The sequence below is a fragment of the Aphis gossypii genome, unplaced genomic scaffold (assembly GCF_020184175.1).
Source record: "Aphis gossypii isolate Hap1 unplaced genomic scaffold, ASM2018417v2 Contig00328, whole genome shotgun sequence".
NCBI classification, from domain to species: Eukaryota; Metazoa; Arthropoda; class Insecta; order Hemiptera; family Aphididae; genus Aphis; species Aphis gossypii.
The window spans coordinates 32,687-43,877 of record NW_026083068.1 but is presented as its reverse complement, the minus strand read 5'-3'; the positions used below and the strand labels follow the sequence as shown (position 1 = coordinate 43,877).

At 27.6% G+C, this 11,191-nt stretch overlaps 1 protein-coding gene across 1 annotated transcript; it reads right to left on the bottom strand.

Moving 5' to 3' along the window:
* Positions 1-9,923: 9,923 nt before the first annotated feature.
* On the bottom strand, positions 9,924-11,101 carry LOC126553785 (uncharacterized). The gene has a single exon (XM_050208901.1). The coding sequence runs from the start codon at positions 10,656-10,658 to the stop codon at positions 9,924-9,926; it is 735 nt and encodes a 244-aa protein (XP_050064858.1). The 5' UTR covers positions 10,659-11,101.
* Positions 11,102-11,191: the final 90 nt, after the last annotated feature.

The following is an 11,191-nucleotide window of genomic DNA, read 5'->3' as shown; positions in this document are numbered from 1 at the left end:
TGAATTGACTGAAACGGCCATATAATAAGCATTAACTCCTTTCTGCATGAATTAAATATTTTTTTCAAAAAAAAAATAGATGTAATGGTTTGGGTTTAAGATGTCATGAAAAAATGCTTAAAAAATATTTTGATCAATTTTGACCTTTAAAAAGCCTTAAGTTTAATTTGTGCCATAAATGGCACAATGCGCACCAAAAGTATGTATGTGCAGTATTTGAACTTTATGCATTAAAATTATCAACATTATTTTGTGCCATTTATGGGGCATATGCAATCATAAAACAAAATTAAATAAACACACAATATAATATTTTATGTAATGTTTATTAATAAGCATATTACATTTTTTAGTTTTCAAATCAGTCCTTGATTTTTAGTATCAATTTTTTATATATATTTCTGTTCAGTATACAAATAGCAATTTATAGTTAACAAATTAAATTTTTTTCTTATATTTGTAACAATTAATAATAAACAATATCAAACAAAACATACTAACAAAATTTAAATAATTAAAATATTTGTTTTTTGAAACAAACTTACCTAACCTTCAGGTAACATACATTTTAACAATATAGTCTTAAATATTAAAATCCTTAAATAATATAATTTTTATTAATAATTATTATATCCAGTGCTCGAATTGGGGGGGACGCAGCTCCCCTTCTAATTATTATTTTTTTAGCATACCCTTTCTTATATTTTTAATTTGCACAGGGGGACGGTACGTCCCCCATGTAAATTATTATTAATAAACTTGCAAATCTATAGTTGAACCTACGACATTAAGTCAAAAAACAATGTTGGTTATTTGCCTAAGAACTGTTGTTGGACAAAATAACGAGGTTTAAATTATTAATGTACCTACCTATATTATTTATTATTTAAATATAAGTTTGTTTGAGTATTTATTAATTTCTGTCATACAAATTGTATTATCTTGTGAATTATACACCTCAACTAATACTAATTTATCAGTTAGCTCTTTGCTAAAAGCTAGGAAATTCTACTTATTTCATAATTCTTGCACTACAGAGTGGATAATTATGCCAAAAATAACAATATAATTTATTGAAAAAAACAATTAATTCTCTATTTTACTTTAAATCATAACATTTAACATTTAACAAAAAATTAAAATAACGTTTAAAAAAGTAATAATGTTAAAAATTAAAACTATATAACATTTTAACTTACAATAACATTAAACATCAAAGTTGTATAACGTTTCAATGTACAATAACGTTAAACATTAAATATGTATTATGTTAAATAGGAAATTTAAAAATGACAGTATTTAGTAATATTAATAATTGTATTTGAAAAAAGAAAGTATTTAAATATATGCTTACAAATAACTTAGAACATAATATGTCATTATACAATATAAAATGTTGAATTTAATTCCTTAAATCATAATATATTTTCAATTTTCTATGCCTTTGTTGCACAAGTGTTCATTTATCGGCCTTCATAGGACATACAACACTCTCGGTGGTGATTACTGTCTATAGTAAAGTTATCAAGCAAGCATCAAGCACAGAATAGATGAAATGAAGAATGAAACAAGTGACGATACATTATCAATACACCTTGAAGGAGATAAATTATGATAAAAATATATTGTTGAACATCAAATATTATAAACTAATTAAACAGTAGGTAATTGTAATTTTATTAAGTAAAAACTATGTATAACTTACAATTTTTCCCCGACTCATTTGTTTCAAATGAATAATTTGATTCCGAGTCAAGTGAAACATAGGAATGATCAGTATATGGACTGTTTATGGTGTTGTGTGAAATCAAATTCTTAGTTAGAAGTAAGTTACCTAACAAATGAATTTGTTGAAATTAATATAATGAGTAGAGTAGGTAATAATACATATGATAAATAAATAATATAATAATTACTCGGTGTTCTAGAATCCAATGGTACAGCTAACACATTTGGAGAAGAGACAATTGTTGTTTCACATTCAGCTGGAGCATTCGATATGTTATTGTCAACAGTAGAACAAAAATCAAGTTTACGTGAAATGCTGCTGGATGATGACTGTGTATCATCTAAAATATAATACAAACTATACAGTATATTTCATTTTCAAATATAACAAAACAATCTAATATAAAAATGAAACTGTACACTCACTTATAAAATGTCTTGGTATAGCATGACTATGAAGTCTATTTTGAAGATCATTTAAAAACATTTTTTGTTCAAAATGTTCGCCACACACCTTTAAGGATTTTTTTATGGATTCAACAGGAATTGTGATACCACAGTTTTCAATCCACTTAGCACGGCTATGATCAAGAATTATTTTTTATTACATTTTTCTATATAATGAATTTATTTTATTTTATTATACATACTTAGTTGGGTCCCTCGGAAGCGAAAAATAACTAACGTTAGGATTTTGAGCCATTTTGTTTTGACAACCTGAATACGAACATTTGATGTAATTCTTTGAAATATTTAATGTATTCATTGTAAAAATTAATACACCAACAACTACAAACAATTGACAAAAAAAATTTCAATTAATGCAAATAACAATTAGCACAAGCACAGAATAGTATGTGATTTGTGAAAAATAAATTGCAAAATAGCGACAGAACACGTGTAAACACAAGCGGGATGTCTAATAGACTAGTGTTTATTACAACTTAATTTCATAACCTAATAAATTTTCTGACAGCATAAATAAGAAGATGGCGGCTACCACCCCCACTACATGCAAAATGTTCCTTGCTTTAAGTGTCCTTTCTGATTTCATCTATTCTGTGATAATACTGTGTTACGTAAATTACGACGGTGTGTTATCTGTCGCCGTACCGGTCCGTCGTTGCGCGCAGTTTAACACGGCCGCCGTAATTCTCACCAGTCTTGAATCTGGATCGTACTGTTCGTTATTCCTACGCGGATCGATTTTATTGTCGTGGGTGCAAATCGTCAATTAATTTACATGTATTTGTCGTGGTGCGAATCGCCACCTTCTTTTTATATATTATTTTTTATTATTGTGTCGGCGTTAATCGACACATTTTATTATATCTTATTGTCATTTTATATTTGTGTGCGCAAATCGCCACATTTGTATTACCTATCATATATTATATTTGTACGTGCGCGAATCGTCATATTAATATTAAATTTTGTATTATAGGCGCTAATCGCCACATTTTACCTACTACGTCTTACGTATAGACGCGACTCGTCTGACCTATTATATTATTTATTGTATTGTTGTGTGTGTGTGTGTAATTATTATAGCTGTTAGGTGGCGGCTGGCCAGCAGTGCACCGACACATTTGTGAGTTTTTTATTTTATTATTATTTAATTTATTATTATCGGCACTGCATTATTATAATATATATTGAGCCAAAGGAGCTATTATATTTATATGTATTAATATTTTATTGTTATTGAGCCAGAAGGGCAATTACTTGCATTTATTATCTACTTTATATTATAATTTTTTTGTGCGATTTTTTATATATTTGCATATTTTTCATATCTATTTTCTATATACACTCTTTATTATATCTGGTTGTGCCGATCCGGCAATTGTTATATAATTACATTTTATACACATTTTTTACCTGTTGGGCCAAAAGGGCCTTAATTTATTAATTATACTATATCTTTATTATATTTACATTTGAGTTACCATCCTTTACTAGCGGAGTTACCTATTCGTCCTAGATTTAAGTTTCACAGACACCACAAATATACACACACACACATCCACTACACACTAGCGTTCGATAGTCTTGCTCGGCAAACCCGTCCACTTCTATCGAACTGCTCATAGAATACAGATTAGATAGAATGGACACTAGTAGTATAAATATGGGGCGTCTGGCTCCATTTTTCAGCGGAGATGAAAAAAGTTTGAGGGGGTATGGTCCCCTTGCAGTGTAAGAAATTCCCGCTGTAAAATGGAGCCAGACGCCCCATGGTTTTTCTAACCATTTCTTAGTATAAATATGGGGCGTCTGGCTCCATTTTTCAGCGGAGATGAAAAAAATTTGAGGAGGTATTGTCCCCTTGCAGTGTAAGAAATTCCCGCTGTAAAATGGAGTCAGACGCCCCACGTTGTTTCAGGCAAACCATGAGGCGTTTGGCTCCATTTTTATAGGGACACAAAAAATGTTTAAAGTGGAATGTCCTTCTTTCAGTATAAAAAATCTCCCTATTACTTTTACTGGAAATAAAACATGATTAGTTATTAGTTAAACGAATCATTTTCGTTTAAATTTCTGAAATAAATAAAATCATTTTTTTATTATCATTTTGTTTATTTATTTTAAATTAATTAATAGTATTTAACATCAAGTATTTTAAATAAATCAGTTTTTTAATATTATTCACACTAGTTTTCTTACTTCTCTAGTAAAAGGTACATATTCAACAATGCGATCATGAATTAATAAACAATAAGCAGTTACACCTGTAAGAGATTCCGATGCTTCAATTTCCAATTGTACATCTACTGATGATGCTGTAGCCGAATCGTTCTGTTTTGAAGTATCGATAACTACAATTGGTGCGTTCGATAGAAAAGTAGAGGGACTTAATAAGGGGTTTCGTATATTTTTTTCATAGTACGATTCTTGAAACGATGTATACATATCATATAATAAGGTGAAATTATTTTTCGTAAAATCTAAATTCAAATTATCATATGGATAAGCTATTGAGTTAAGAAATACTTTAACGTTTGTCATATTACAGTGATCAAATATACTACAATCTTTTTCTAACGAATTTTTACGTCCTTTTTGTAATCCAATTATGATAAATCGTGGTTTTTCTAATTTTGATGCTGTCTTCAAGTTCCACACTACTTTTTTTGTGGTTCCAAGTTCAGGATATTCAAAAGTTTCAAAAGATCTGAACGGGATAAACAAACTTTTTTCTTTTTCAATAAGTTTTAATAATTTTAACCTTTCTTCATCATCAACAGTAATATGTGGAACCTTCCAAACTATTTTATTCAAATCAACTTTTCCAGAATTTGTACTTGCACTGGTTATTACCTTTAGAGCGTTTAAATCGTTATGACATCGAGTTAATATTAGTTCTAATCTAGAATTAACTAATATCTTTTTAAAGTCTTCAAATAGACCTAACCAATATTTCAACGGAATGCATGCACTAAATTCTCCATTATTATTTGCTGGGTTTGAACTATTTTTAAAAATCCAACCAGCATTTTCATAACAATTATAATTATCAGGTGTACCTGATAGATAACCTTTTAACGAACTGGTAATACCAAGTACGCGTGTTCTATCTACTTCTATTCCATTGATTTCAAGTCGTATTTGATCAAAGAGATAGGAAAACCCGTTATTAGTAAGTTTTACTTTTCCAGCATCTGATACTTGACCTTCTAAATATATAAAGCTTTCATTCAGATATGGATAAACATCTGTTTGTTGAATTGATATACGTATTTCATCGCTATTATTAAATGAAGTTGTATACGGTGTATATGAATGATATTCGATTTTCGTAATTTTAGAATCGGTTTCAAACGGCGAACTTATATCTAAAATATCACTTTCAGGCATTCTGCTTTAATTTATAACCTAAAGCCTTTAAAATTGTTTTATTTTTCGTTGTTATTTTTTTTACTTTATTCGATGTTACCGGTACCGCTTTAGTCTTTTGACTAACAAGATTTATTTTATGTAATGGGCTTATATTAAATTTTAATCCCATATTAAGATCCGTAACGTTTAATATGTAGATTGATTATTAATTTCTCACCTAAATTGTTTATCGGATTATGATCTTGATCAACTAATTGTATAGTTATTGAATCGATATTTGTTTTATTTAATTTGTAATATATTAGGTTATTTGGTGTTTGAATCAGCTTAGACCCTATGATCTCACTAGGGGAAAACTCATAAATTGAATGACTTGACATGTGGTTGTTGAATGAACCTTGAGCTATATTACACATTACTTTTATTGAGTTAACACTGATTAAATTTGTCACTTTCTGTGATCGATGACCCTCAATGTGCATATTGCGTGGTTCATAACTTTTTTTTTCAAACCCCAATAAAGGTCCTATACTGTTCTTTACGTTAAAACGTATTATACCATTACTGAATATGGTTGTTCTAAAATCTATTTGATCAATCCCGATATCAAAAGTCATTTTCTCTGTCGATTTTATTCTAAAGTATTCGTTATCATTATTAAAGTCATCTATTTGGGCCAAAATTTGATTTTTAATATCCTTAATATCGTAACACCCCTTTTTCAGTGTGATATAACAGATTGGAAATTTATTATTATTTAGTAAACGATCGGGGTTTTCTAAATATATTTCGAAGTTGTTATTAGTTTCGTTTATGTTTGCAAATGTATTATATGTTTGCAAATTTAACAAAGCAATTTCCGAGTCATCGTATACATCAATTGGTGGACAATATGTCAGTAATCAGAGAATACTTCTCAATTTGTAGACATTCAGGTGCTAGTTCAGTATTTTATTTAGCACAAACATATTCTAAAATACCAAAACAGTTAGTAAGAGATAACTCAAATTTTTTAATAATACTAAAACAAGACGATACAAATTTACGTCATATATTCAATGATCATTCGTCTACAGATATGGATTTCATTGAATTTCGGAAAATTTCCCATTTATGTTGGAATCATAGTGATTATGGGTTTATGGTTATTGATAAAACTCGGGAAATGAATGAAGGAAGATATAGATGTGGTTTTCATACTTTTATTAAAATAAAATAAATGTAAGTATAAATATAAATATAAAGTATAACTGAAATTATATACATTGTGTTGTCAATAGTCATACGATACAGTTATATTCACATTATTATTTGAAATGATTAAAGAAAAAGTTTTATTGGAAAATTTAATAACCTCAAAAAAAAATATAAAACGAAAAATAATGGAAATGAAACGTGGTATCATAGATTCCGACAACTATTTTCGTGAAGCATTTAAACCAATAATAGAACCATTGAGCAACCAAACAGAAAAGAATACACAACCGGCTGATGAAATAAAACCGGAAACTTCAGACGTTAGTGATGATGATAATGATAACGAATTAAATTCATCATTTTCAAATTTTTTCAATAAACGTCCTACATCAAAACGATATGATAAATCATATGGTATGTATTATGATAAAGCCATTGATTCATATAAAATAGAAGGCCACTCTGTAACTTTTAGTTATGGTAACTTACAGTTATTTAATAAATACTATCCATGGACTGAAGGACTTTGGTCTTTACTATGTGAGAAAGAACCAAAAAATACAACTCTACAAGATATGGAATCTTATTACGACATTTTAAAAACTTCACGAGCTCATTTAAAAGCAGATGGGAAACCTAAAACCTCAAAGTTTCATAAATGGACGAATGTTGTAAAACGTCTATACGATAGAATGAAAAATGAGGAAAAGCAATTAAACAAAGAAATAGATAAAATTAATAACTCAAGAACTCCTCGATTAAGTTTAGCACAAATTACCGATCATTTATCTAGATCTAACGCTAAACGTAGTAATATTCATAATAATACAACTATACCAAATGATCCATTTGAATTTCGTCCAACAGCAAACAGTTCTATGACTACAGATCCAAAAAATGAAAAAATGTTTAATTTTACTGCAACCCCAAAGGTTAAGAGAGGTTCTGGTTTATATAAAGATGTAATACCTCAAACACAATTAGTTTATTATGACGATCCGAATGAACTAGTAACTAGATTAAATCTTCTAACATCATCACAAAATGTTGGTAATACTGGTGTCAATAATGAAATTATATCAATTTTAGAAGAATTACGCGAGAGAAATATTATAGTATAATGACAATCTTAACCAGTTTAGCTGAGGAGTTACATGGACCAGCGAGAAAAATATTTCCTAGACGAAGCGTAGTAACACGGTTTAAAGATGATCTCTGGCAAGCTGATTTAATAGACATGCAACCACATTCTAGACAAAATAATGGTTTTAAATTCATTTTAATTATTATAGATACATTTACCAAGTATGTGTGGGTAGAAGCACTAAAAAATAAAACAGCAAAGGAGTGTACAAAAGGTATAATAAAAATATTAAAAAAAAATCAACCAAAATTATTACAAACAGATAACGGAACAGAATTTGAATAAGTATCATATTAGACATTATTCAACATACAGCAGTATAAAGGCTGCTATAAGGCGTTATAAGAACAATAAAAAATAAAATTTACAAATATTTTACATCAACAGGATCATGGAATTGGATAAATTCAATTTTTAAATTAGTATATAATTATAATAATACAAAACATTCAACAATAAAATGTTCACCACACGAAGCTCGGATCAACCCGGTTACAATTAAAAGAAAAACATTACAAATTAATACATCAAATAAACTTAAATTTAAAATTAATGACTAAGTAAGAATATCTAAGTATAAACATAATTTCAGTAAAGGTATACACCAAATTGGTCAACAGAAGTGTTCACTATTTCTAAAATTTTAAATACAGATCCATTGACTTATCAACTAAAAGATAGTTCAAATAATATAATATTAGGCTGTTTTTATACACAAGAATTAAAAAAAACATTTTTTCCCGACACCTTTCTCATTGAACGTATTATAAAAAAAAATAAAAACAAATTATATGTTAAATGGTTAGGTTTTAACAACAGTCATAATTCGTGGATTGATGTAAACGATACTTTAAAATAGTAAATAAACGAAATGTATCAATCAATATTTATTATTTTAATTGTATAAACCATTTTATTATTACAATGTTTGGATCTATTTCATTTTTATGTTAATTTATTTTTTAATTGATTACCGAATGTTATAATTAAATTAAATCCGTTAATTTTTTTACTACCATATCCCTACTAATCTGGCAATCGATGTAAAACTTTGTCTAAAATAAAATAGAGTTGACTCAGATTTTCAATATCGATTTCTAATTTGGAATTATAGGTTTGTTCATTCTGAAAAATTAAATGTTATACTGTTTAGCTAATTGTTTAAACATGCATTTTAGTAATAAAAATAAAAATAATGAATAAATAACGTTTTTTTGTTTTTTTTTTTAAATTGTATTTATCCTATATTTTATTTTATTAATATTATTATTTTTATTGAATACTATTTCAATTTTACATAATTAAAAAAATAAAATAAACTATTTTTTTAAACGATAGTGACCATATGCAATAGTATTAATACCATCACGCATAATAATCCTTTTATCGTCATTCGCACTAAGGGCAATTTTATCTATAGATTTAGAATAAACAAAATGGTGTTTTGATTGTATAAAATTCATAGATTTACATAATTGTTGACTAGCTGAATTATTGATATATGCATTTAATATATTTAAATATTCGTCAAACTTCATGTGATTATTAATAACATATTTTTTAACACCCTTAGCTCTTTTTACTTCATCTTTTATTTGTTTTATATGCATAGAGTTTAGGACGTAAAGTAATAAATTCTAATAAGATTTCAGATTTTAATTCGTCTTTAAAATAACCTGGTTGATTTTTTCTACGATCACTAAAACAATAGTGATTTTTCGGATAATTTGAAGTATCAAAGTAAGAAAATAATTTTCGTTTTATGTCATCGAAAAAGTTAGAAGTTCTTATTTCGTAAACTAACGAATCAGTATCTGAATACACAATGTTAATTTTATTTCTATACATATTTTTCATTACATTATAATGAAAATCATACATTTTCGACTTTGAAATATCCAATATTGCAAATCCTACATAAATAGGCTTATCAAATTTAATTTTTTCCTTATTCATATGAATAGCCATTAAATTTTTGTGTATATAGTTCGATCTTTAAATGTTGTTTTCGACATTAATCGATGTGCTTTTTTTCGTTAGATACTAGAAACATTGACATACGTTTTCTTACATTTTCCATACATTTTCCATAGACACTATTCACTAACAGTTTCCAGAATTTTCGTTCAAACTCATTCCTTGACTTAACCCTCATATTTGTACATAAATTTATATATGGTGCCATCCAACGAGATTGCGAAAAACGCAGAATCCTATGAACTTTTTTCACTTTTAATCCATTAACGATGGCCTGTTTCAAATTTCTATAGTGAACTACATAATTAAATTTCGATTCTAATGTTGTTAATAGTTTTTTTACTTTTGAATTGGGAGGACATTTATTCTCAGGTAAAAATGGGAAATCATTATGATTGTCATGTAATTGTTTTGGATAAATAACATCTACTTCTAAAATATAACCATATTCAGCATCATCTTCAATTTGTGTTATATCTATTGTCAAATCGTTAAACCATTCAAAATTTTTATGAGGTAAAGCAGATAGCATTGATTTTCCATATAGATTTACACAGTCCAAGTAAGCTAACCACGTTACAGGTTTGTTTGAATCATAATTAATATTTTGAATATTAGGAATATTAGCTTTTACATGTCTTTTAACTGAATGACAAATTCCACCACGTAATCCGTTCTCCAGAAAAATTTGAATATCATACTGTTTAAGTCGTTCTAATTTAACATTAGTATGTTTTAACATACAATCGAATGCAAATCCTGGAGCGGTCATAAAATGAGAAGCATCGAGTTTAAGTGTTTGTAAACAAAGATCTCTAAAATTTTCAAAAACATCAGAAAGTAAACATACATCTGTTGCTAAGTATAAGTCACTATATTCTCCTAATGTTTTTATATTAAATTTTTCCAAACCTTATGAGCATGCGCATAATCTTCATCACTAATATCTTCATCTTTTAATGAATTATAAAAAAACTGTTTTGGTGGTAAACAAGTTTCATTTAATTTATTAGGATGGTCAATATATTCATAAGGAAACACACCTTTTCGTGTAACTAAATTTAATGTCGACAAAGAAAATATTTTTAATGTTTCTCTAAATCTAGTTTTGTCTTCAGATAAATTATCAGCTAGTGAACTAAGAGACTCTGACATAAAACGAAATGTATCAATAAATTTTATATTGAATTTATCTTGAATAGTTTTACTAAATGATATATATTTTCTGATGAATTAGGTATTACATGAATATCATTTTCATTACAACCAAGTTCACGAACAATAAAATGACTGTCATAGACTAAG

Coding starts and splice junctions, on each gene's coding strand:
- LOC126553785 (XM_050208901.1), bottom strand. CDS start 10,658: ATGACCGCTCCAGGATTTGCATTCGATTGTATGTTAAAACATACTAAT.